Source organism: Mauremys reevesii, linkage group 5 (genome assembly GCF_016161935.1).
Source record: "Mauremys reevesii isolate NIE-2019 linkage group 5, ASM1616193v1, whole genome shotgun sequence".
Taxonomy (NCBI): domain Eukaryota; kingdom Metazoa; phylum Chordata; order Testudines; family Geoemydidae; genus Mauremys; species Mauremys reevesii.
The window spans coordinates 8,120,785-8,148,747 of NC_052627.1; the positions used below are offsets into that span (position 1 = coordinate 8,120,785).

At 44.0% G+C, this 27,963-nt stretch overlaps 1 protein-coding gene across 6 annotated transcripts in view; it reads right to left on the reverse strand.

Moving 5' to 3' along the window:
* Window positions 1-10,685: 10,685 nt before the first annotated feature.
* Window positions 10,686-27,963, reverse strand: part of EPHA5 (EPH receptor A5) — a 334,695-nt gene continuing 317,417 nt past the window's right edge. For 2 of the 6 annotated variants that reach the window (XM_039540351.1, XM_039540355.1), the window contains 2 exons: window positions 27,556-27,711; window positions 10,686-11,561 (listed from right to left, as the gene is read on the reverse strand). In XM_039540351.1, the coding sequence (XP_039396285.1) occupies window positions 11,456-11,561; window positions 27,556-27,711 (262 nt within the window). In that variant the 3' untranslated portion in view covers window positions 10,686-11,455. Of the gene's footprint in view, window positions 11,562-21,378; window positions 21,707-26,644; window positions 26,725-27,551; window positions 27,712-27,963 lie in introns of those variants that run through there. The other 4 variants (XM_039540353.1, XM_039540352.1, XM_039540354.1 and 1 more) reach the window with 3 other exon arrangements.

The window sequence follows — 27,963 nt, forward strand, 5'->3', positions numbered from 1 at the left end:
TATACAGACCTCAATTTTTTTTAAGGTTGCAATCTATAAGTATCATCTAGATATTTGGATACGTAAGGCACGAAAGAAAGCAGCTGAATTTTCATAAATCATACGGCCAGGAGGGGCCGGTTTGATCACCTAATCTGACCTCCTGAACAACACAGGCCATAGGACTTCCCTGAATTAACTCCTGTTTGTGCTACAGCACATCCAACAGGCGCAGGAGGGAAGACAAACTGAGGCCCAGTCCAATGCTCTACCCACTAGACTGTGCTACTTCCTCAAAACTAGGGATGCCACAAATTAATCCCTGAGTATGTGCTGTACAACTGACCTACATCCCCATGCAGGTCACCTTTCAAAGGGATCAACAGAACGGGCACTGAGCTCTTCGGAAAAATCAGTCCTTGATTTCAGAGCCTAAACAGGAGCTCTGTTCTTGAGAAAAATCTGCCCCCAGCTGTGGGTGCTGAGCACTTGAAAATATGGCCCTGAGCGCTTTTGTAAATCTTGCCCAAAATGAAGTGGCCCCATTCTCAAAAAGGAGCAGCATCCGCCAGTACAGCGGGAGCTACAGGGCACTGAGCACTTTTGAAAATCTGGCCTCTAGTCTTCAGCACCAGGCTGTTTCAGAGCCATAGCGCAGGAGCATACCGGGAGGGGAGTGTTGGGACAAAAAACCTCTGGATTCCTGTTCATTTCATCTTTCTTCTCAAATTGCTTCCACTTAAGTAAAAACCATTACATAGCATGGGAGCACTGAGCAGTGTGAAGAAATTCCTGTCAGAACCTTCCAAATTATTTTCCTCTGTGACAGAAAAAGGCTTCCTCCCTGACACTGCCGTTTGCTCAGCAAGCCAAGAGCAGGGAAGAGAGCGCTTCAGATACAGTGCAATTAGAGCCTGAACCTGCTCTGATTCAAATCAATAGAATCTCCCTCATCAACTTTAAAGATGAAGGATCCAGGCCTCAGAGCGCATCTTATAGGCAATGGCCCCCGAGCACATTATTTCAGGCACGGGTTCATGGCTGTAAAGCTCACAACATGGCGGTGAGGCAGGTAAGTGTTGTTATTCCTGCTCCGACATTTTGTTAGCCTCTCACAGAAAAGGGAGCAAACAGCCCAGATGCCCTAAGCCCCAGAACCAGTATTGGCTTCCCCACCTTTCCCCCAAACTTAAATACACACTTCCCAACCTTGGGATCTCCCTGGGTTTACGTTTAACACTTTAGGGGGAGGTGAAGTCAATGGGCACACAGACTTTGCAAAGATTTCTAAACAGCTTCGCTTCACTTAGCGCACAAAAAGCACAGATCCAGGCAAAACAATAAAACACCTACCTGTGTTTCGCTGCCTCAGTTTCCTCACCATTCTGGATCATTTTTTGGGGCAGCATCCTCTAAGGAATGTAGGCTCCTTCCTCTCCTCCTGCTATGACTTCTTCTCCAGAACTCAGTCTTTCTAAGCTCTTTTAAGAGGCACTGCTAGATCCTCTTTTATAACCTTTGCCAGGTGACTGCCTCATTAGCTGCTAAGTTGCACCCCCCCGCGGAGTTCAGACTTAACCCTGGTTTGGGCTGGATGGTAGCTATTTCTTTGTCCAAGCAGTGCGCATCCAAATGTAAGGGCCCTCTGTTGTTAGCCCTCCAGCACCTGGGAATTTTAGCCCAAAGGAGAGGCAGAGAAAGATTAAGAAGGCTAAGCCCAGCCTTACAAGCAAAATGGAGTTTGCAGCCTGAGATAGACATGCAGAGCGCTCCAGGTCCTCCAGAATTCCTAAGCCGCACACTGCAGCTCTGGCAGGTTTAATTAGCTTAATTCATCAGTTTTGATTTAGTGACAACAACTTGGCTTTTGAGGATTTGGCCATTGACACTGACCAGACTGAAGGTTTTAAACAGCCGTGGAAAAGTTTCCCCTATCAATGTCCCGCCGGGGACGGGAGACAGGTGTGGGAGAGAGTCATTCTCACTTCTTCTGCCTTGTTCCACAGCAAGGGAGGGGGGACAGAATGCAAAACGCTGGGGAAATACACAGATGTCTCTAGTGAGGTTCATGCAATTCTCATGGCTTGGCTGGTGGGAGCCCTAAAACATCAAGCACAAACCCAGCCTGATTTGGCTTCCTTCCAACAATGGGTGATGTTAAAACCGGCAGAGAGGCCAATGCAGTCATTTGGGGAAGAGCAGAGGGGGCGCTGAACAATACTATTGCCCTGCTGCAAAGGTGCATTTGGGCTAATGGTGTGTATGTGGGGGAGGGGTGCAGACTATCCCACATCCACCTACCTATGAATTGTTTCACCTTCCTTTGAAGCATCTGGCGCCGAACGCTGTCAGAGGCAGGGCCAGTGCAAGGATGTTTCGCGCCCTAGGCGAAACTTCCATCTTGCGCCCTCCCCCGTCCCCGAGCCCCCGCCCTGAGGCACCCCCCCCTCCACGGCAGCTCCCCCCCTCCGCCCTGAGGCGCCCCCCTTGCGGCAGCTCTCCAACCCCCCACCCTCCGCCCTGAGGCAACCCCTGCCTCAGCTCACCCCTGTTCCACGCACGAGGACTCCAAGCACGCCATTGCTGCTTCACTTCTCCCACCTCCCAGGCTTGCGGCACCAATCAGCTTAGGCGCCGCAAGCCTGGGAGGCAGGAGAAGTGAAGCGGCCAGGCGTGCTCGGGGAGGAGGCGGGGCAGGGGTGAGCTGGGGTGGGGAGTTCCTCTGCGTGCCACCCCTCCGCCCTTATTTGCTGCAGGTGGCCCTCCCCGCGCTCCTCTGCCCCAGCTCCCTCCGCCTAAATGCCGGCAGCGACCAGGGCGGCCGAAGATCCGGCCGCCATGGTCGCTGCCGAAGAAAATGGTGCCCCCCAAATCCCAGCGCCCTAGGCGACCACCTAGGTGGCCTAAATGGTTGCACCGGCCCTGGTCAGAGGCAGGATACTGGGCTAGATGGACTATCGGCCTGCTCCACTCTGGCGATGCCTGTGTTGCTCTGCCCAAAACAGAGAGCTGGCTCCCACAGGGAGTAATCTCTGTGTGATTATTTGGCATCTCACTGTCTCTCTGCTGCACGTTTGAGTGGAGAGACGGACGCAATAGACTTCAAAAACAATGGGAAATGTATAGTGATTTGGAAAAAAAATTAAAATCTCGCTCACCAGGTGACCAAGATAGCCATCAAAAGTTACAGGGTAGCAAAACAAAGCAAAGAAAGGGGGGATGGGGAGAGGCAAAAGTATGTTTTCAGTGGACTGTATTGATCACAAAAAAATGAAAAATAAAACCCACAAAAATAATCACTTTCCAAACTGATGCAACAAAAATGATTTTGAACTTTGACATGATTTTTTTCTTTTTTTCTATCGGGATTTATTATTTTACTGGTTCCAACTCTGGGGAAGAAATGTCTCTGTCCAACAAACAAGTTGGAGTCAAGGAACGTGAAACGTAAGGACTGGGAAAGAGGTGGGGGCTGGGCCCCAGAACTGGGGTGGGAGGAATCTCTGTTCAGTTTTGCCCCACACCCTGTGAATCCTGGCTGGCGTCTGTTATTCTCATTCACGGACAGCCACCCCGGGAACTTCGTGAGCCACTGTTCTCACTCACAACTACACATACACACATGCTGTACAGCGTGAGCTGCTGTTCACTCTCTCTCTCACACATACAGTGGTTTGAGTCAATGTTCTCTCTCACACAAACACCCACCCACAGTATTGCGTGAGCCGCTGGTCTCACACACACAGACACACACAGTGTGTGTTACTCTTGCAATCGAATAACCACATTGGATACAAACCCATAGGCCAGTGCTGCTTGGGGGGTTCATTGACAGGCACGTGGGGGCTGATTCTCTCCTCTCCCCCATGGGCTGGCTGCAGCGGTATCCATGCGCAGGCTGCCAGGACCCTCTGCAGGGCTGTGCACTGGAGCAGAATGCAGGGACCGATGGGTGCAATACGCTGTGGATCTAGGGACGATTCGCCTCAGAGCACAGGAGATTTGTAAGGTGTTCCCTCTTCCACGCCATAGGGTGACAATAGTCTATATGGTGATTGCACCCTCATTCTTCAGGTTGTTTAGCTGGAGGCTATGCTGCTTTTCCTTGCCTTGCCAAAGCATCTCTCTCCACCAGGAACCCCCCATCTCCCTCTCTCTAGATACCTGTGGTACTCGCCTGGCCCCCAGCCCCTTCACAGTGTTTAGTGTGTCTATCCTCCAATGCCCGTGTGAGGAAGGAAGTGCTGTTACCTCCAGGGAGTTGAGGCACAGATGGTACGGCCCACATCCACAAAAGTATTTAGGCTCCTTCCATTTGACCACGGGCACACAGGAAGCATGTAGCAGAGCAAGGAGCTAGTGATGGTCCACAGATGGTCTCCTGGCCGTTAAGCACCAACCTAAGAATTGCTCTGATTCTCCTGTATTTAAGGACAACCACAATGATTTACCCTGAAAAAAAAAATGCTATCTCCATAGCATTTCTGTTTTACTGATTCAAAAGTAGTTGATTGTTGCATGCCATGCCATCTCTTCTGGTAGCCTTGCCGACTGGGTAGGGTGTGGGTGTGGTGTGAACTTTATATCACCTTGCATGACTGGAGCTGCAGGTGGGGGGAAAGGAGTCCCCTTGCTGCCTGAAGGATGGCAGGAATTCACACGCATGCCACAGGCTTTTCCTGGATTAGCTTAATAGAGCTGTGTCCTAAAAAAGGCTATTGGCCTGATTCAGAGTCCATTGAAGACTCCCACTGACATCTGTGGGCTTGGCTTAGGTCCTATTTGACTATCAAGTGTCCTGACTAAACTGGAAGTGGGTTCAAATCCCAGACAGAATTACTTAGAACTAAGATACTGTCAGTGGGAGTGTTATAAATAGTTAGACAGATACACAGCACAGTATTGCTAAAGGTAAACGTTACAAAAATTAAGAGGCAGGTACCTCTTGAAATAAGGAGCTTGTCTTGAAAATCATGAGATTTTTTAAAAAGAAAACAATAAATGTGTGGATCTTTATATTTGCTTACTGGTTTCTGAGCCTCTAGCGTTCATCTGTTCAGATGTTTCTCAGTAACCACAAAGGCTAGACATTTATTTTTCTTTTAAATGGAGGCTGAGATTCTCAGGGAATCACGGGACTCCAGGAGCTGGAGCTTTGAGAAAAAAAACAATTATTGGGAGGCTTCAGATAAGTATCATGAATTCACAACACTGTAAGCAAGTCAGAGAGAGGAGAGTCTAGCATTTTGTGAGACTCATTGGAATTTATGAGTAGAAACATAAGAACATAGGAATGGCTATATTGGTCAGACCAATGGTCCACCTAGCCCAGTATCTTGTCTTCTGACAGTCATAAAGACCAGGTGTTTCAGAGGGAATGAACAGAACAGGGCAATTATTGAGCAATCCACCCCCTGTTGTCCACTCCCAGCTTCTGGCACTTGGAGGCTAGGGACACCCAGAGCATGGGGTTGCATCCCTGACCATCTTGGCTAATAGCCATTGATGGACCTGTACGCCATGAACTAACCTATTTTTTTTAACCCAGTTATACTTTTGGCCTTCACAACACCCCCTAGCAACAAGTTCTACACATTGACTGTGTGTGTGTGAAGAAATACTTCCTTTCGTTTAAACCTGCTGCCTATTCATTTCATTGAGTGACTCCTCGTTCTTGTGTTATGTGAAGGGGTAAATAACACTTCCCTGTTTATTTTCTCCACACCAGTCATGATTTTATAGACCTCGATCATCATTTTGAGTCATCTCTTTTCCAAGCTGAAAAGTCTCAGTCTTATTAATCTTTCTTCATACAGAAGCTTTTCCATACCCCTAATCATTTTTGTTGCCCTTCTCTATATCTTTTCCAATTCTAAGATATGTTTATTGAGATGGGGCGACCAGAACCGCATGCAGTATTCAAGGGGTGGGTGTCTCATGTATTTATATAGTGGCATTATGATATTTACTATCTTATTCTGGATCATTTTCCTAATGGTTCCTAACATACTGGTAGCTTTTTTGAGTGCCGCTGCAGATGTTTTCAGAGAACTATCCACAATGATTCCAAGATCTCTTTCTTGAGTGGTAACTGCTAATTTAGACCCCATCATTTTGAATGATTAGTTGGGATTATGTACAAAGTACCAACAGCACGAGCGGGATCCACATCAGGATGTCACTGTTATTCAAAGATTTTTATTTTTTATGAAAAAATATAAAATTTTATATCTTACACTACAAAAACATGTACACAAACAAAATGCACATAAAGCATCAAAGGAAAAAAATAAAAATAAAAGGAAATAAATACAGCAATGCTAAGCCTTCTATGAGTTAAAACTCCAATGCAGGAAATTGAGTTTAATGCAATTGAGGCAGTGTTTAATAGAGGTGCTCCGAGTCCTGACCCACCTGCACTAAGGGGTTTAGATGGACTTAATAATAAAGGACTCGAAACTATATGTTACTCTCAGACTGCTATCAATGTATTTCACACACTTCTTAATGACTAGTTTCAAAACTACAGCAGTCTTAAGAGTCACATTTTTTTGACCACTGGGACTTCTACATATTTATATTCAACACCGAATAGACACAACTTTTTCACCTTCATCATATTTTTGTTAACATATAGAAGGAATAAATAAAGTTTACAGCTGACTTTTTTTCATTAGTATTCTTTTTTTTTCTTTTATGATTAGATAACTTCTCCAAAGAATAAAGGGAGGTCATTCTAAACAAGAACTGCGCCTAGAAAGACTTCCTCCTTCAGAGATGAAAAAGAACGTTATGAAAAGAATGTTCCTATCTACCATTCCCTTTGAAATATTCCCTTACAATTAGCAGCAAAATGGACTGGAAAAAAGTAATCTATGTAACCATGTGGGCTACTGAGTTGGAAAAGCAAACCACTTTGACTTACCTAGCTATATACTCTAAGTACAGCTAATATTTTAATTCTGAGGATCAAACTTCACCATCTTAACGTAGGTAACATTTGCATTTTTCTTTCAGGTTTTAATTTCTGGTACACCACTAGTAAGCACAGCTAACTATAGTACTTAGCTTTTTCCCCCCTCTATGCTTAGACAGAGCAAAACCAGAAAAATATTGTGACCTGATTCTACTGCATGACAATATATACAATATTCCACTTCTAATACCTGATTTTAACCTACAGTATATGATTTTACTTGCTACCCTTTCTTGTATAATAACAAAAAATACCTTCCAAGCGAAAATTTCTCTGCTTGTGCTTTGTATGATATCCCAACTCTGCTAAGGTAAAATAACGATTCATTGACTAAGATTTTAGGCTGCAATTTTCAGAGGGACCTAAGGGAGCTAGGTGCCTAGGGCCAGATCCTCAAAGATAGTTAGATGCCTACTCCCATTGGAATCAAATGGGAGTTAGGAGCCTAAATAGCATGGGGGATCTGGACCTGAGTCCCAGGGTCTCTTTTGAAAATTCCAGCTTAAAAACTGGGTGTCTAAGGATTGGACCCCAAATCCATATTTAGGTAACTAAATGAATGGCTTGATTTTCCGATACGCTGAGCACCCAGCAGCTCCCTCTCTGGCTACAATAGGAACCTTGGCTGCACTTTGGAAAATCAGGGCACTTATTTAGGCCCCTCTTTTTAAAAATCATGGTCATGGGTTTTTTCACTCATATACAGAGTCTCTTATAAACAGATTTGTAGCATCGGAAGTGCTGGCATTAAATATAACAAGGTTTGTATATGTATTTAAATAATTAAGAAAAAGTGCCCAGTCTGTTAACAAATGCAATCTGGTTATGGGCATTCCTTTTTCTACTAGTTAACCATAAGGATATTCTGAAGGATGGTCCAACAAATGGCAATTGATTACACTGTTCTTGGAAGGTAATTCTCACCCTCCTGTAGTAAATCTCCCAAACACTGTATATGCGTTTGAAAAACACAAATGGCCAAGGGACTTTTGTTTTAAAAGCCCACAAAAAAGAACAAAACCAAACTCCCCCTTGCATTTTTCACAGAGCGCTAATTCACTCCATCAGTTAACAAGTGACTGAAGAGAACAGGTAGAAAAGGCAGAGGATAAGAGCTGGAAGTTGCTAAGAAAACTCTCTCCAAGTACAGATGATTGATGCAAGTGGCAATTGAAGAATTCCTCCAGAAGAAATAAGTTGTTGTGTCTGTCTTCCTACGGATTATTTTACAAAGCACTGCAGGCAGGAAGACGCAGAGGATCCCACAATGGTTCCCCCGACAGCTCTAATAACGTTATTTATTATTTGACAAATCTCCTTTATGTGCGGCAATTGTTATGTCTTGATTTGTTTTTGTTTTTCTTTGTGGCCCAGTGGCTGACAAAAATAAAACAATGGGACAAGAAATCACACAATCAAGATTTGTCAAACCTCCCCTTCTGCTTTGCTGCCTCACTGCATCTCATGAAAGCTCCCTGTATACATTGTCTCTTTTTTCCATTTCTCACATTTGCAGATGAATTTGGTACCTTTCCAATTGGTGACAGGTCCAGGGGTGAACAGATGTAGCAAGAAGGCATTTCTTTACTCCCTTTCCAGACACATCTGACTTCTTCCTACATCTGTTCACCCCTGCACCTGTCACCAATTGGAAAGGTACCATATCTGACTGAGAAGTAACTAACAGTTCTAGAAGGAAGATGGGTTTTTAGGTGTATGCTTTTACTAAACAAGTTTGCAGGAAACTCGCAGATGCACCAAAGGGATTTAGAAGCACAAGCCCCATAGAAAATCTTTCTTTGTGAGAGATTTTGTTTTATTAGAAGCTGCTATTTGTATTTGGCGGGTTGAGGAACTATAAAAAGAAGAAATGTTTAAGAACAACTAAAGTGGCCTCTGAGTGAGAGGAATGAATAATTTAAGCAACAGATTAGGTGCTCTTTTTTGCCAGAGGTGAAGAAGAGACAGGATATCATCTTCAAGAAAGAATGCTGCAAGATGCTATCCAACCCATATAAACAACGAATATTCCGTAGAATAATGAAAAATATTTGCCATTATTTGAGCAAGTCTTTCAATCCCTATCTTTATCAGAGCCTTTTTTTTCTTAAAACAAACTATGAGGCCTACTATGGACAATTGGAGAATTCCACCTATACAGAAATACAATCAAAGTCCCTCATTGTTTCAAGATGGGATTCAATGGCAGCTGGGTGCCTAATTCCCAAAGGTTCCTTTGAAAATCCCAGCACCCGTGCTTTACAATGTGCATGTTCAAACAAATGACTCCATTACTATAGGATTCCACTGCATGTATCAAATTGAGCACAGTTCCTCTTCTCCTCCCATATGATTTGGGACAGAGTGGGACATGTCTGTATCAAACTGGAACAAGGTGGGGGAGGTAATATTTTTTAATGGACCAACTTTGGTTGGTGAGAGAGATGCGCTATTGAGCTACACAGAGCTCTTCTTCAGGTCTGGCTTTATGTAGCTCGAAAGCTGGTCTCATCCACAAATTGAAGTTGGTCCATTAAACGATTACCTCATCCCCCCTTGGCTCTCAGATCCTGGGATCAATATGGCTACCACACTGCAAAGAATCAAACCTCCATCTTGTGTTAGGAACTCCATTTTGTATGATGTGCCGAACACAAGCCTAACCTTAATCAAGGGAAGGTTATTGAATTGTTTTGCAGATAGACACCCTACCCAAGAAAGCTGCTTGACATCTCACTGAAGGGACATCAGGAGAAAGCATCAATATGGCAGTCTAGGGCCATCCACTTTGATGGTCTCCCAACTGCTGACTCAATGGAACTATGGTTTTTCTACACTGGAGCCTGAGGGGGGGAGGGATAAACTTTCCAGAGGAGCACCTGGGTGAAGGAGACAGAGACTGCACTTAAGAAGGGTGCTGCTCTGAGTTCAGGGACTGACTGTCACCACAGAACTAACATCTTGGTGGAACAAGAGGGCAGGAGGGACTTTGTCCAGACCACAGGCTCACAAGAGCGGTGAGATCAGACTAATGGAGCACTCAGGACTTTTGTTATTTTTTTATGCTCTGTAACTGCAATGTTTTGAAGAGTAACGTGTCTGTGGTGAAGAGATTCCTTGCCTAAGCTTGTGCTCCCTGCTTCCCTGCCATGTTGTCCTTTAAGGCATTAACCTCATACCCTAGAGAACCCACAGCCTCAGTGGAGTTCTGGGCAAGCGTGTGTAAGCAACTGTGTGGCTCAGGTGGTCAGAGGCACTGGTTTTGTTGACTAGGGTGGTGGACTGACAAGCCAAGGAAAGGCTCAAGACAAGAGGTCTGAGCCTGGGAGTGTGCCCTATAGACCCAGAGCTAAAAACAGTGACTAGTCTCCACCCAGACCCAGTTGGCTTGGAAGCACATGGGTACCTGAGATTAAGTCCATTTGCAGCAGACTGGTTACACTACACAGGGGTGCTGAGCCAGGCTGGATATTTTAGGGGGAGACTTTCAAAGGTACAGAAGAAATTAGGTACCAAGCTGCCATTGAAAGTCAATGTGAGTTGGATGGCTAACTCCCATTTATGCTTTGGAAACCTGCCCCTTAATATCCAGGGCTCATGTAGAAACAGAGAGAGAAATGACTTGTATTGAAATGCATGCTTGTTACCTCACATATGTAATTCAAACTTCTGAAAGCATTGTTTTTGAACCAAAGAGCAGCAAAAATACAAGCAAAGTGGTAGCACAAACCAACCAAAACCAAACCAACCAAAACCAAATCTAACCAAAAATCCTTGTACCTGGGTGTGTAGCAAACTGTACAGTATATACATATTAATCATGTATTCTTCTCCCAGAAGAGCAAATTAAAAGGAACTTTATAACACAGAGGGGGAAAAATATACACCCTGTATTGTATTTGCCACTGAACAAGCAACGTTTCTACACTAGTCTCTATAACTTAATGCTGTGTAACAGCATTTTTTTAAATTTACAAAACAAAATATCTATCAAGAAATAATCTAATCATATTGCTCTTCAATACACTTCTGTAGACAATTAAGACTTGAAGTAAACTTCAGTAAACTGCAGCTTTTGTTAGCCCATGAATGGCTACAAAACTTTTCCATTCAAGTAAGTCCTTGGAAGTATTAACATGTGCTGCCATAATCCAGTATATAAAGGTGCTCTATATATATTCCATGTACAGACAAAGTGTGGTGGGAAGGCTTTTTCTTGTTGTTGTTGCTGAAGCATAAGAAAATGGTTAACCTCATGTACAGTAGATCCATTTCCATGCATGTTACATTTACTTCATGAATATGAAGACACAAATAGGAAGGAAAGGAAAATTTTAGTCAAACACTGATTATAAATTATGTGGCAGAGGCCAGCCAATGTCCTTCAGTTATAGAAATAACCGACTTTCCCTTTTTTTTTCTTTTTTTCTTATAATAAATCTCAGGGCTAGTTTACAAAGTGCAGGGTCGATCACTTGAGAAAGTGACTTTAAAACCAAGTTACAATGGCACCATCCCATTCACCAACTGGACCTTCATCTCTTGAAGGCTGCTCATTATCTTCTTCTGGTGACCAACAAGTGTCACTCCGAGCCGCCTCAAATCCCTGTGTGGAGAAAGCACATGTAGGTTCTCTAGATTACTGTGGGCAGATCTCAGTATGTAAGAACTTTTAGGTGCTGTAAATGATAGTGATACTAACACCTCACGCTTACCGTACATGGATCTCAGACTGCTTTACAAAGGAGGTAGCATCATCCTTTTTTTTTTTTTTTTTTTTAAACAGATGGGGAAATCTCAGGCCCTGAGAAGTGAAGTAATTTGCCAGGAACATATAGCAGGCCAGAGCTTAAATAAGGAGCTAGGAGCCAAACTTTGATCTCCTCATTCTGAAAATGTTGGACCTAACTGTGTAAATGTGAAACATCTGATCTGAACATCGCACCAGACGAAACTATTTCCTTCGGCTGATGTTCTGAGCAGATTACAGTGAATACATCAAAATGATGGCATAGCCTCTGGCTTTAATTTTCTCATCAGATTGGAGAGCCAAAGCTTTATTCCTTTTATCAAACACATACAGAAACGTCTGGTTGCAGTGAGAGCGCTGGGGGCTGCACTAGTATGAAAATCAGCCTCTTAATCAAGCTGTTTTGCTCGATATGTGTGTTAGTCAAACCCCAAGTGGGCTCGTTTATACCACAGGGGCAATTCGGCACACTAGGGACGTCCAGTTCGGACTTCCCACTCCTTGAGAAACACCTCCCAGTCTGGGCGACAGACTTTTGGGGCTCAGTGTAATTATCTTAATGGGTTATGTGGATATAAACTACAAGACTCAAGATAATCTGCTGGCAGTTTATTGGGTTGGAGGCTGTTAAATGAACCATGCTTGATTCTTGGGAAATTCTGTAGAATGTATAAAGATTTTGTTGCTTGTCTCCACCAGTAGGTGCCAGCGTTAAGCTGAAGAAAGTGCTCTTTTACCTAAAAGTGAATTAAATATTAAAGATCCTATTAGGACGTCATATTTTCTTAAGGAGAACAATTTGAATGGGGAATTTTGCTGTAAAAATTATGCCATAATATGGCTTTAGGGCTATTATTTATGCTAATGTTTGGGAGGGAAGGATCCAGTCATGTGTATTTATGTTTCTGACATAAGATGACATGATTGTTAGAATACCTATCAATGATTCTGAAGGGATGAGGGGCCCCGTCCTGAAGCCTTTCTATGCGAGGAACTCTAGAATTCCACCTGTGAAGTGCCTTCTAAATCAGGTCTGGAGTAATTAATGTAGCAATTTTTACGATATAAGGGTTCTAATCTCCTTTTTCCTACATGCACATAACTCCAATTGATGCCAATGGGAGTTTCATGAGCACATTGGGTGGGATTTTCGAAAGTGGCCAAGTAATTTAGGAGCACTGAAAATCATTGGGACTTGTGCTCAGGAACTTCTGAAAATCCCTCCCCTCTAGAAGAATACTGATCACTGTGGGGGCCAGTTTCTCCAAATTGCTCGGCACCCAGCAGGTCCCAAAATCTGGCTACTTCCTTCAGGTGTCTAAATGGGAGCAGAGTTATTTTGAAAATCTGACCTAAGGGATTCTGTGTTCAATCATCAGACTGTATCTCAAAAACTGTTTTGTATACAAAACGAGCAGGACTGACACGGGTATTTTAACAAGTAATCCTGTCCAAGGGAAAGCTAGATTTCTCCTCCACAGACTGACAAATTTTCAGCCTTTTGGGTTGGAACATGCCTGCTTTGTTTAGTTACACTGCCACCTTTCAGCTGGTGCATGAGATGCATAAAGGAAGTCACAACCTGCGTGCGACAGAGGTCAGGGAACCACAACTGCATGCTCGCTATTTGGAACAAAGGACTTTTAATGGCTGCAAAAGTCTCTAACTTTTTCTGAGACAGACCTTTCATTTTGGCCTCCACTGAATTGTGAAAATGGTTCAGCAAGTGATACAGCAATCTTAATAATGAAGAAACAGGTGGGAATGCCATTGCAATAGGTTATTTATTTTCAGTACACAGCACAGCTGGTAATGTATACCAGAAATAGGATGGCAGGGTCAGATTTTTAAAAAGGGTCAAAACCCTCCCCCCATTTTTTTTCAGTTGGGGGACGAGCTCATTTGAAAATCCAGACCCTTCACTTAAAGTACCTAAAATGGGAGCTTAGCTTTTCTGGAAACCTGGCCCCAAATATTTAATACATTCATAGTTTCTCTGATGGAATCACTCTGCTCCAGCCATGCAATGCAGACCAGCCAGCCTGAAACGCTAGTGGGTGTTTGCATTCCATATGCAATTCTATTAATCCAATATTAAAACTCCCTCATAAACTAGAGTAGCAGTTGGTTTCCTCTTCCCAAAGCCAATCCAGAATTTTTGATACTTACTACCCTGCTCTTTTCCCTTGCCATAACATGCCCTCCATAACCCAATATACCTCTTGATTAAAAAGAGAGAGAGAGAGAGAGAGACTGGGAAAAATACAGAAGTTTCCAGTTTCGGACTATAAGCTGTCACCAGGGGATCTACTGTATTAATCAAATATTGGAGTGAAGGGTCCTGATCCTGTTATATATGAAGCCATTGGACATGATTGTGGATGGTACCGGCGCAGGGGAGAGATGTCATGGTGCTCCTCCATCTGCACAGGGTGTGGCCACAAGCCCTCTGGGGAAAGCAGTCCATGATCATCTTTACAAATCACCCTAGCTTCCACGGAAGTTTTCCTTCCTAGTGCCCCAGTGGGTGCTAGCTATCTGAAAGGTTATAAAGAAGGGCAGCAGTAAGGCGGAGCAGGGGAAGAGAAGGGTTACTTACCTGTAACTGGAGGGATGTGTAGTCCCTATCTGTATTCCACAGAGGGTTTATGCATGTGCCCATGCATCCAGAGCCAGAGAATTTGAAAGTAGTCGTGTCTGTTAGTCCATGCACGCACCCTTTCTTCACCTCATGGTTCCATCTGAGGCGATAAAGGGCAGGGTGGACTGACCACATCTACGGTTCCTTCTCCACTGCAAATCAAACAGATCTACAGCAGAGGGGAAGGAGGGTGGGACTGGAATACAGATAGAAACCACACATCTTGGAAGAACCTCCAGTTACAGGTAAGTAACTTCCTCTTCTTCTTCTTCTTCTTCGAAAGATGGTCCCTATTGTATTCCACTGAGGTGACTGACAAGCAGTACCTAATTCAGAGAAAAGTGTGAGGAAGAGGATGAAACAGTTGAATGGGGGACAGCCAGGCCAAATGAGGCATCCATTGCAGAGTTCTGCACCAAGGCATCGTGTAAAGCAAAGGTATTCACCGAACACTACATGGCTGCTCAGCATATGTCTGGAAGCAAGAGATTGTAGAGGGTGGCTGTAGTCAATGCTTGGGCTCTTGCAGAATGTGCTCTCACTCCAAGGGGTACATGCAGTTGCGACAACTGGCAGAGTGTAATACACCCCAAAATCCATTTGGAAATCCTCTGTGTGGAGATTGCCTGCTCCTTAATCTTCTCAGTTATAGCAATCAATAGTCTAGGGGACTTCCTGATTGGCCCTGTCCTCTATAGGTAGAAGGCCATGGCCCTGCTAACAGAAAGCGTCGCTCCTCCACTGAGGCATGAGACTTTGGAAAGAAAGAAGATAAGTGTATGGGTTAGTTAACATGAAACCAGGATATGACCTTTGGTAGAAACTTGGGGTGTAGGCACAGGGAGACTTTGTCCTTATGAAACATGGTGAAAGGGGGATCTGCCATTATGGCCCCAAGTTCACCTACCGCTCTTGCCAAAGTAATAGCCAGTAGGAAGGTGACTTTCATGGAAAGGAGGTACATAGAGCAAGAAGCCAGAGGCTCTACGGGCAGTTTCATTAATGCTGATAGAACGAGGTTGAGGTTCCACTGGGGAGTGATAGGTGGTATGGGTGGGAAAGTCCTGAGGAGACCTTTTCAAAACATGGTAGTCAACAGTTGTGTAAATATGGAGTGTCCTTCCATGGGAGAGTGGAAGACACTGATAGCTGCTATGTGGAGCTTGAGAGAATTGATGGAGAGCCCTGATGTCTTCCAGGACAGGAGGTAGTCCAAAAGAAGAGGAATGTCCACTTTCCTGGGGGAAAGACCTTTCTGCTGGGCCCAGAAAGTGATGTGTTTCCACTTGGCCCAATTGGGATTCTTGACTTGTCTCTTTCCTGCAGCTCGAAAGGATGTCTTGCACTGCCGATGAATACTCCCATTCTAGAGAAGATGCCCTTCCAAATACCAAGCTCTGAGGTGAAACATCTGCGCATTGGGATGTCTAATCTTGCCGTTGTGCTGCATGAGCAGCTCCTGGAAAGTGGGTAGGGGTAGTGGTGGATGGGCCAACATGTGGAGAAGGTTGGGAAACCAAAACTGGAGCGACCAAAATGGGGTGATCAGAAGAACTGTGGCTCTCTGCCACCTGTTCTTGTGGAGGACTTGTGGGAGCAGTAGAAGAGGCGGGAAGGCATAGCTGATCTGGTCCGATCAATGGAGGATGAAGACATCACCCTGAGAATGGATACTGACACCCTGCCTTTAGCAGCATGTACTGCATTTGTTGTTGACATGGTAGGCAAAGAGGTCTCTGGTTGGAGACCCCCATTAGCTGAAGAGGTCATTTAGCATGGAGTCATGAAGCTCCTGTTTGGTGACAAATCTTCTGCTGAGAGAGACTGCAATCACATTCTGAGTCCCTGAAAAATAGGTTGCCGACAACAGGATCTTATGGGCAATGCACCAATCCCAGAGATTGACTGCTTCCGCAACCTCGTGCCAACTTGTTTGTTGATGTAATAAATGGTGGTAGTGTTGTCCAACTTCCTAAAAACATGATAGGAGCAAATGGATGGGAGAAATGCTTGACATGTTCAGACCAACCAGAGTTCCAGAATGTTGATGCACATCCTGAAATCCCGAGGGGTCCATGTCCCTTGCATCATGTGGTCTCCCATGTGCGCTCCCGATCCTTTGAGGGATGTATCTATGAGGATCGTCCTGTCCTGGGAGGATGGGAGGAAGGGGATCCCTGTACAGACCTTCCGGGGTCCACTACTGAAGGGAAGATAGCACCTCATGGAGTGACTGACAGCATAAGGTCCATGGCACATCACATAGGTGAGTAAACATGCTCAAACCACATCTGTAGGCAGTGGAGTTGGAGGTGAGCGAAGGAGGTGATGTATGTGCAGGCTGCTATGTGCTCAAGGAGGGATTAGCAAGTCCTGACTGGGACAGACTGTTGACTACTTGGTCAACGAGTTCCTGCAGAGTCTGGAATCTGTCCCTTGATACCTAAGCTCAGGCTGTGACTGAATTGATGGAGGCTCCTACGAAGTCCAAGGACTGTGTGAGAATCAAAGTTGATTTTTTGACATTTGACTCTCAGGAAAGAAAGAAATCTGAGCAACATGGAGGTCCAGATTCGAGTTTCATCTGGATCATGCTGCTAGTAACCAGTCGCTGAGATAGGGAAAAATAAATACCCTGGAGTGCCTGAAGTGAACTTTGTTGAAGACCCGGTGAGCAGTAGTGAGTCCAAATGGACCCTGTACTGAAAATGGTAAGGACCCACCATGAACCTCAGGAATGTTTGTGGGTTGGATGTATGTCTATATGAAAACAGGTGGCCCACATATTGAGAGTCATAAACCATATGCCTTTTTTCTAGTGATGGTATGATGGCCTCTAACGTGACTATATGAAAGTTGGGGTTGTGGATGAAGCAGTTGAGGTGATGGTAGATCCAGGATTGGTCTCCACCTGCCCTTCTTCTTGGGTACCAGGAAGTAAGTCGAATAGAACCCTGTTCCCTGATAGCTGGAGGAACACACTCTATTGCTCCCCTTTGCAGTAAGGAATCTACTTCTAGAGCAAAGATGCTGCCATGAGAGTGGTCCCTGAAAAGGGATTGGAGTAGAGGATGTGTATGAGATAGCATGATGAACTTGATTGTTTAGCCATACTGGATGATATCCAGGACCCACTTGTCCATTGTTATTGCTCTTGAAGCTGGTAAAAAGAGAGCTAGGTGACCCCCAAAGGGGACGTGTTTGTTGCCTGGCAGTATTTGTTGCATGGTGGTTGATGGCTTTCTAACAGCTTTCAGAAATATTGTTAACATGAGATGATGAAGACTGCGAAGGGGAGTCTGGAGGGCGGGATCGTTGGGTCTTTCGGCACTTATGAGGAGATGCGTATGGTCTTTGGTGGAAGAACTGGGGAGTCCTGAACTGCTGAGTAGGTGGCATGTGGTAGAATTTCTGCTTGGATGCAGATGTATGGATACCCAGCAATTGAAGTGTGGCTCTTAAATCCTTGAGGGAGTGGAGGGAATCATGAGTCTTCAGATTAAACTGGTGCGACTCATGTCCAGTTTTGGGCCCCATACTACAAGAAAGATGTGGAAAAATTGGAACGAGTCCAGCGGAAGGCAACAAAAATGATTAGGGGGCTGGAGCACATGACTTATGAGGAGCGATTGAGGGAACTGCGATTGTTTAGTCTGCAGAAGAGAAGAATGAGGGGGGATTTGATAGCTGCTTTCAACTATCTGAAAGGGGGTTCCAAAGAGGATGGATCTAGACTGTTCTCACTGGTAGCAGATGATAGAACAAGGAGTAATGGTCTCCAGTTGCAGTGGAAGAGGTTTAGGTTGGATATTAGGAAAAACTTTTTCACTAGGAGGGTGGTGAAGCACTGGAATGGGTTACCTAGGGAAGTGGTGGAATCTCCTTCCTTAGAGGTTTTTAAGGTCAGGCTTGACAAAGCCCTGGCTGGGATGATTTAGTTGGGAATTGGTCCTGCTTTGAGCAGGAGGTTGGACTAGATACCTCCTGAGGTTCCTTCCAACCCTGATATTCTATGATTCTATGATTGAAAGGGAGATCCTCAATGGTATTTTGCACCTCTATGGGGAAACAGGATGAGGGCAGCCAGGATTCCCTCTGCATGACAATGCCCATGGCTATAGAATACAACTAGGTATCCGCAGCATCTACAGCTGACTGCAGTGGTTTGCCATCAGTTTGCCCTCCTCCAGGATAGATTGGAAACACATTTGATCTTGCTGAGGTAGCTTTTCAGTAAAGTCCTCCAACTGTCTGTAGTTGAGGAAGTCATATTTGGCCAGCAAGGCCTGGTAGTTTGAAATTCAAAATTGAAGTCTAGAGGGAAGACCTTGCGTCCCAGAAAGTTTGTGTGTTTGCCCTCCTTATCCGATGGGGTGGAGTGTGGCTGTTGCTGTCTACACCATTCTATTACTGCTTACACAAGAAGGAATTGGGGGGAGGGGATTGGGGGGGAGAAAAGAAACTCTGACCCCAGGGGGAACTAGTAAACAAATTCCCCAATGGCCTCCCTTCTACTAAAACTACTACTAAAAACTAAACTCTTTTAAAAACAGCAAAAACTAGAAAACTAACTATAAACTGGGTTTGTTAGAGATAAGAGGACACTAGCAGCTCTGACTTGGACCATGCATCAGTGAGAAGGAACCGGAAATGCAATCGGTCCACCCGCCCTTTATTACCTCGGATGAAACAATGAGGTGAAGCAAGGGCTCATGTGCAGACCAACAGACACCACTACTTTCAAATTCTCCAGCTCCGGACTTATGGTGTACATGCATAAACCCTCAGTGGAATACAATAGGGACTATCACTTGAAGAAGAACATCTTTGCCTTATTTAATATTGCCTTGTACATTAGAAGGGAAGTGGTGACATTCTCAAAAACACCTAAGGGTTGGTCTACACTATGAACTTCCATCACCATAGTTACGTCTTTCAGAAACGTCAAAAATCCACACCCCTGTGAGATGTATCTATATCGACCTAACCTCCAGTGTAGACAACTCTGGGTTGACAGAAGAATTCTTCCATTGACATAACTACCGCCTCTCAGAGAGGTGGATTACCTAGGCCGATGGGAGAATCCCTCCCATTGGCACAGGTATGGTCTATACTGGAGTGCTACAGTGACGTAGCTGCAGTGGCACTGCTGTAGCGTTTAAAGTATAGACAAGGCCTAAGAAGCTTAGAGGTATCTCTACAGTGCGATACAAGACCTGTGGCACAGCTGAGGCTTGGGGGCTAAAAATTGCAGTGTAGATGTTCAGGAGCAGGCTGAAGTCTAGGATCTGAAACCCTGTGGGGGGCAGGGACTTGCGCCTGGGCTCTAGCCTGAGTGTAAACATCTAGATGGCACTTTTTAGCCCTGCAGCCCAAGCCCCATGAGTCTGAGTCAATTGACCTGGGTTCTGAGACACAGTGCCGCAGGTTTTTTATTGCAGTGTAGACATACCCTAGAAGTCCCATTTTCATAAATGAGTTAGGCCCTTCCGAGTTCCTAAGGGTCTAAGTTGCTTTTGAAAATGGGACTGAGTCATTTTTGAAAATATTTCCCCAAATCTTTAAAAGGTACTTTACCTTCTCCCCTACTCACCCAGGCACCTACCACTGGGCACAGGCATCAGGCAACTGAATGTGTAAAAATGGCTGCCTAACCATTTGCAAGTCAAGTTATTCACTTGTGTGCAGGAATGGCACACAGGATCCTGCGGATCGTGGGTGCAGCAAGGGAGGTTTAGGCTGAACATTAGGAAAAAGTTCCTAACTGTCAGGGTGGTTAAACACTGGAATAAATTGCCTAGGGAGGTTGTGGAATCTCCATCTCTGGAGATATTTAAGAGTAGGTTAGATAAACTTCTATCCAGGATGGTCTAGACAGTATTTGGTCCTGCCATGAGGGCAGGGGACTGGACTCAATGACCTCTCGAGGTCCCTTCCAGTCCTAGAATCTATGAATCTAAGAATCTGTGCAAGCGCAAAAGCACTGAGCCTCCATTTGTTAAAATAGGTGCCCCGGAGTATCAATGCAACTGCCATGTCTACACCGTTAAGAGTTCTCTCCTTCTTCGTTTCCTTTCTTTGGTCTATAGTTGAAAATGAAAATAAACATGAGTTCAAAGCTGTGTGCTACAGCCGTGTTAATGATCTGACATCAACAGACCAAAGCCAAGGAAATCAGAGCAAAAATTGCTGTTTTGTCCTTAGTTGTTTCCATGGAGCTCATTCCTTACACCACCACAGATGGCATGTGCTTCAGGAATAGACACTGTCCTGAAAGCCCAGCTCCAAACATAGTTCGGGACAATGCGGTGGTCTCTTTCACTGTGCTATAGCTTATACTTCCATTAACCGAATTCTTATCCTTAAAGATTGGGCAAGAAAAATCTTTAAAACACTTTATTGAGCAACAGTTCTGCTTATACACCATGGACCAGATTTTCAAATTCAGGGCGAAAGAGCTGAGCTTCCATTTAAGCAACTAAGTAAAGAAGGCAGATTTCCAGAAATGTTCAGCACCCAGCATCTCACAACCTGGCCGCATAGATCAGCTGTTTTCCATTTCCCATTTCAGAGCCAGATTCTGCCACTCTTACTCAGGTTGCATGGTACCTTAGTCCTATGGAATCAATGCGACTGCTCCAGGTACCACTCAACTTGAGTGAGAGTGTACGGATTGGTTCCTTAGGCTGGGATTTTCAGAGGATATAAGGGAACTAGGCACTCACTTACTAGAGACTTGTGAATGAAATAAGCATCTTTGTTTTTTTAAGAGTTCATCTGCTCTTGTTCATTATTCCCTCCCTGCATCATCACACGGTCAGAGCTGGTTCCTCTGGAAATAACCGTGATGTCACAAACTGAGGATTGGGGTTTTAGGGTAAGAATAAGCAGCAAGAGCAGGTGAATCCTTGAATATTTGTCATTCAAATTATTTTTTTAAAAAATTAATAAATAATTAATTTTATTGTATAAGAAAAATTACAATGCAAAGCAACACAACATATATCATTACAAATATTCATAGCTGTTCAATTAATAACAACCCCCCAGGTGTCCTGAGATTCAGTAAATACAGGTTTTTCAAAAGGTATGGGATAGTAGTCCACATTTCATTAGTAATAGGTCCAATCAAGTGCCAGACTGAGAGTCAAGTCATGGTCTATCTATTCTTGAGTGTTGTCCTGGTCAGGTTATTCTTGTTGTGTAATGAAAGAGCTCCAGACACACTCAAAGTCACTAGCTGGTCCACAAGTTTAAAGAGCAGGCCTTCTCCAATCCGCACAGTTTCCTTCAAGTCTGATATCCATTCGGAAACAGGGGCTGGTGGGTGAGGCTCCACCTTTCACAAGGTGATTCATCCCTTTGCAAGAATTAGAACTAAATGTAGACATCACTCTTTGAACACATTCATTTTCAGGTCTTTGCTTAAGCAGGCAGAGCTCAGGACTTGGGGCGATATTCACATTAGCCTTTTATTTTTTAATTTTCCATTTGTTGCTACCAGGGAGTCATTTCTGGGACACATGCATTCATTTGAACCTGCCATTGGTGGCAGTTGGGATTTTTATTTGATTGGTGAGAGGACAGAACAGGATTTTCAAAAGTAACCAGTGATTTCAGGGGCCTCCATTTTTGGGTGTCCAACTTGTGATGTCTTAACTAGGCCTAGTTTTCAGAAAGCTCTGAGCAGCTGCTCTCTGAAAATCAGACCCTTTTAAGATGACTCTAGTTGGGCACCCAAACTCACTAGTCACTTTCAAAAATTTTGGCCATAGTCTTTGAGGGGGCTTAATATATTTTTCCAGTGGAATGTAGAACAGTTCTCTTTATTTCACATTAATTAATTTATTCTGTATTATTGGGCTGGGATGGTCCAGCTCTCCTCTTTCTATCTAACCTCCACCTCTGTCGCCATACAGGTTGAATTTTGCATCTACAGTCTTACATAGTGTTTGGAGAAGACCTCATGTATTTTAAAGGATGTTTTGCTGGTGCAATTTGGGAAATGAAAACTACTTTCAAATGTTCTTGTTTTCACCTGATCCCCCCAAGTCCCAGCTCTGAAATATATTGAACAGTTGCCTATATTGACAATGACATGTAACATTTAACCTGAATTCTTATTTGCACTGTACAAAATATTTTGTTGTCCCCTTTTACGAAAAAAACAAACAAACCTTTTTAATCAGTAAATAATGCTGTGTGTTCCCAGGTTCATTTTTTTTTCCTAATAGCAATTAAAGAACCTATAGAATTTTAGGATGGATCCACATTAGTAGCCAGAAAAGCATTTCTTTCCTTATTTGAGAAACAACGTCTCGGATCCTCAGCTGGTGTCATTCAGCCTAGCTTTGTTGACTTCAAAGGAGTAATGCTGGTTTACACCAGCCGAGGATCTAACCTCGGTCTTTGACAATTTTCATTTTGGACTATTAAAGTCAATGGAGATTTGCTAATTGACATCAGCTGAGGATCTGGCCATCTGTGTTTTTAACATATATAAAGGGTATCACAGAGTTTTGCTTTATTTTTGTTTTTTTTTTTCCAATTAGCCTGTTATAATTTTCTCACGAACACCATTGACTTGCGTGCAGATTATCTGACCAAACCAAGGTAGCCTGTGTTCTAACTGTAAAGTGAGATTGTACAATGGCAGAAGCTGTCTCAGAACCCAGCATGACCTGTGAGAGCACCTAGATTCCCTGCCTTTTATTTGCTCACAAAAATACCTTGATAGGGCCTGATCCTGAGCAGGCATAAACTGGTGTAGTTACACTGAAGTCACGGGACCTTTACCGATTTATACCAGCTGATGATGTGATTCATGGAAACTAAGCACAGAAATAGTATGCCACTCAATTGTAAAGGAAACTCCCCATTGATTTTAATGAAGAGTACACTATATGGATATTTCTTAGGGCTCCGTTGTGTAAGCCTTATTCACATTGGTTAGCAATCGATCGGGCACATAGTCTCATTGACTTCATTGGAATTACATGCGTGAGAAAGGGCTCGTTGTTTTGTTTAAGGCAGTGGTTCTCAAACTTTTGTACTGGGGACCCCTTTCACATAGCAAGCCCCTTATACATTAAAAACACTTTTAACAAATATTTAACACTATTATAAATACTGGAGGTGAAGTGGTGTTTGGGGTGGAGACTGACAGCTTGCGACCCCCCATGTAATAACCTCGTGACCCCCTGAGGGGTCACGACCCCCCAGTTTGAGAACTCCTGGGTTAAGGGCTTTAAAGAATATATGGAGGAGCAGTGTGGATATAGTTTGAAATATATCATTACAGTTTGGAAGAATGGCCAAGTAGTTGCTATTTACAAAAACATGACTTCAGAATATAACATGGATCTTTCTTTTCAGTTTAAAAAGTCAAACACAGGAAAACAGAATTAAAAAGCCTGCGATATTCTCCAGGGTTCCAGCCCCTTTGCACTGCTCTGGGGTTGTGAAGGGATTTCAAGGCAGCTGGATTTGGTCAGCTGAGCAGTAACCCATTGTGGCAGTGCTAGTAAAGGGACAACAGACCCTGATACTGTCCCATCCCAACACAGTGTTGGTACGGGGCCCTTGGATACTGTTACCAGCGGGCAGAGTTTAGAGCATTTCCAAGCTTGCTATAAACTCAGTGAGTGACTTCCCAGGGCAGATCAGGTCAGTGTATCAGGGAGCCACAATTGTTTTCCCCAGCTTCCATATTCCGAACAAATCCTGGTGCTACGGTGACCAGACAGCAAGCGTGAAAAATTGGGATGGGGGTGGGGGGTAATAGGTGCCTATATAAGAAAAAGCCCCATAAACATTTTCAGGAACGAGAAGAGAGGAACACAGAAATATCAGAGATAAAGGCTGCCACCCACAGTGGAACATTTTCCAGAGTTATCCATGAAGCATCAGATGCTCTTTACTTGGGGGTTGGACAGGGCTGGTTTACATCTGGCTGATGCCCTGGCACATTCTTCTAACCTCTACGTCTGTGCCCTGTGCTGCTCTGCTACATGCACGGGCAGAACAGCTAATGAATTTAACAAGGTGTCTGTGAGATCCATTGAAGCAACAGTGCTCCATCGATCTTGTTAATTTCTGGCACCTCTGTTTGCAGCAGCAGCGAAGTGGAGCAGGGCAGAGGCAAGGAATGGAGGAGCTGAACCAGGAGGAGGAAAGGCTGGGGAAGCAGCAAGAGATTGGTAGAGGGAGGCAAGGAGGAAACTGAAGCAGGAAGGAGGGGAAAGGAAAAGTGGAAGAGGGGGGAAAGTGGAGAACAAGAAAGGGAACAAACTCAGAGAGAAAGAAGTGAAAGAGGAAGGGAGAAAAAAAGAAAGGAGAAGAGGTGAAAGGAAATACAAGAAAGGAAAGGGATCAGATCAAAGGAGACAGCAATCACAAACAGAAAGGATGGATATAAGCAGGAAAACACCATGTGCAGCAAGAAGTAGAGAGGAAAGCATGCAGGAGGTGGTGACCCTGTGATGGCAAATAGTGGAGCAGGGTGAAAATGATCTGCTGTAACTTTTCTCCATGAAATTAATGACATTTTGGCACAATGGGATTTTTGTGAGGAAATTTCCAACCGAGTGAAAACGTCGCAGGCTTTTGATAAAAAATTCCACAAAACAATTTTTTAAAAATCTCTTGCTTTGCCATATTTCATGTAAAATGAAATATGTCTTCTAATCAGCTCTAGGGGTAGATCCTGAACTCAGTGAAGTCTTTGCAAAACTCCCATTGGCTTCAAGGATGCAAAATCCAGTCTTAGAAGCTGGCCGCATACATGCAGCGGGGGGAAGTGAAAAAGACATGGGGAAACAGCACAGAGAACTTGGGGAGGATAGAGACATAGAGTGGGGTCACTGCTCATCAAAGAAAAAATAGGCAGGCTTCATTTACTTTGTTGATTTTATATTTACAAATAATTCCTTTTGGGCGGAGAACTATCTACCCCTTTCATTTTAATAGATGTTAGAGTGGGCCATGATCACGTAATTATGTAGCGGTGATCAAATATTTCTGATGAATTAAACCCTGATTAGGTGCAAATACAAACCAGTGTGGGATGTGGTTTTACATCCATTTCATATGACACGATGTTGAAGAAATATGGAAGAACTTAACATGGTGAGTGGTGGAAAGCAGGGATGGTGAGAGCGGGGTATCTTGGGATTGTGGGTTTAGTGAGCGGGGAAACCACCACACCTGGACGTCTTAGGCATGTGCTTAACTTTAAGCATTGGGAATAATCCAAGCAGCTTCCACTTTTCTGCTCAAATCTAGTCATCCTTTCCCGACCCTATTTCTGTCTGGTGCTCTTGGCATGTCCCCTCTGCCGTGTAGATTGCGAGCTCTCCAGGGCAGGAACTGTAATCTTTGATCTATGTCTGTGCAGTGGTGGGCATAACGAAATCATCACAGAAGCATAGAAATGTCAGGCTGAAAGGGACCTCAGGAGGTGATCTAGTCCCATCCCCTGCACCTGATCCTGGACTGAGGTTCCTAAGGTGCTCCGGAAATACAAATAATCAAATAAATAAGATGCTGATGCTACCTCACAGTGCACAAAGTTAAACAGGAGCGTGCTTGCAGGACTGGGGTTCGAGATTGCAGGGGTGGTAAGTGAGGAATGTTAGGACTGTGGACATGGCAAGTAGGGCCTGAGTGAGAGGAGAGAGGCTGCTACATTTTGACCTCTGCTCTTTAATGTTATTTTAACTCTCATGGAGGCTTAAAATCCTACCTACATTGTGGGGGGATTTTCTACCCTGCGGGGTGAATTCCACTGAGCAAAACTGAGTTCCTGTGACAAAGCGACTCCCCTGCTGCAGGGTAGGAAAAATGTTAAGGTTCTGGGAAAGTAGGGTTTTTATTTTATTTTAAATTGATGCAATAGGCATATTGGCCGGCAGCGAGAGAGAGAGAGAGAGTGTGTGTGTGTCTCTGTGTGTGTGTGTGTACGCACACACCCTTGGATCACAAGGGGTCATATTCCTTTACATTCTAATTCAACATCTGTGATAACCTGACTTCAATTTAATCCCGCTGGAAACACACTCTCTACGCTCAGTTTGAATAAGTGACAGGATAAGACATAGACATCATTACACAAACAATACCCGCCATTTAAAAAAATAGCACACAGTTCACCAATAGCCCTAAGGCATTTACCACATGACTGTAATGCTGTGGATTCAGTCTGAGCCGATCAAGCTGATCTCAGAAGTATATACACATACACACATAAAAGGTCCCCAAAACTGTTCACCCAGGGCCTAATTCTGCATGGTGGAGATGGCTTCTTCTGAGGGCAGAGCTCTGACACCTCCTGCAGGAGCTGAGCTTTGGGCTGGGCTCTAGTGTAGGATCTGAGTTGTCCTTGCAACATTATATACGATACAGAAGTACAATTAATGATCAAAATGATCCTAATTCTCCTACTAACAGCTTTGTTAAGGACTGGATGTTTTTCATGCACACTCTGGGCCTGATTCTTATTTACGCTAAGGCCTCTGGCAGTTTAAATGTAATTTATGGCCAATGTAAAACCTCTTTACTGCGCCAGGATTCAGAACTCAGAATCCAGCTGTGGGCATTTATTACACAGAACTAGATTTGACTGATGTTTCTCAGTTTGTCACTGTTGCAAAATCAGCCATATCAATTGTACCTAAATTTATTTGTATCTTTTCTAGGTAAAAAAAAATCATATGCTATGACATCACTTCCTGCGCCTGACTCCCCACTCACAGTGGTGTAAGTGAGGAGGAACTCTGCTGCAGCCAGTCAGACCAGTGTGAAAGCACACTCAGCGAGAGGACATTCTTGCCCCACTGTATTTACTTGTATAAAACTGTGCCAGCAACAGAACTTTTTTTTTTTTAAAAAGCAACCCATAATAATCCCATTGCTATTATGCCAGAGAATGGTTTGTCAGTTATTCAAACTCAAGTGTAAATTTATTTCAGTAAAGGAGCCAAGGTATTGGCTGCAAGCACAGTGACCGTAAGTTCAACCCTCTCATGCATTTGTTATCATCGACACAGGCTATAAAAGATGAGGCTTCCTTGGAAACTGCTGACTGTGCACAACAGTTAATTGCTTCCCTTCTTCTTTTCCCCTCCCCCAGATCTCTCTACTACATTTAAATCAATGTGTCTTCTCCCCAACTCCAACAAAGCCGGTGAAAACGATCAGAAAACTACTCACTCCAAGGTCACCTGAGCCACGGCATCCATTGAACTGTATCCATTTTCCATGAAGATCTCCGTGTACCGTCCCATTTTGATGGCTTCCAGCCATTCACCTACGGATCTGTAGGTGCCACTTCCCAAGGGGCTATGTTCTACTAATAAATTTGACACTCTAAAACAAACAAAAAGGTCAGTTTGAAGATGTACCCAACACCAATCATTCACTTACAATGTTTTTAGATTGTACTTTCCTAGATAAACCGGATACTTGTGCCCTTAATTACATCAAGAGTTGCTTAGTCATAGAATCAGTTGCATTAGTCTGCTTACTTACACATGGGAATAAGTATTGCTCAATATGAGTAAGGGTACCAAGGGTCGTCTAACTACTCCTGTCAATGGGAGTTTTCCCATTGACTTTGGT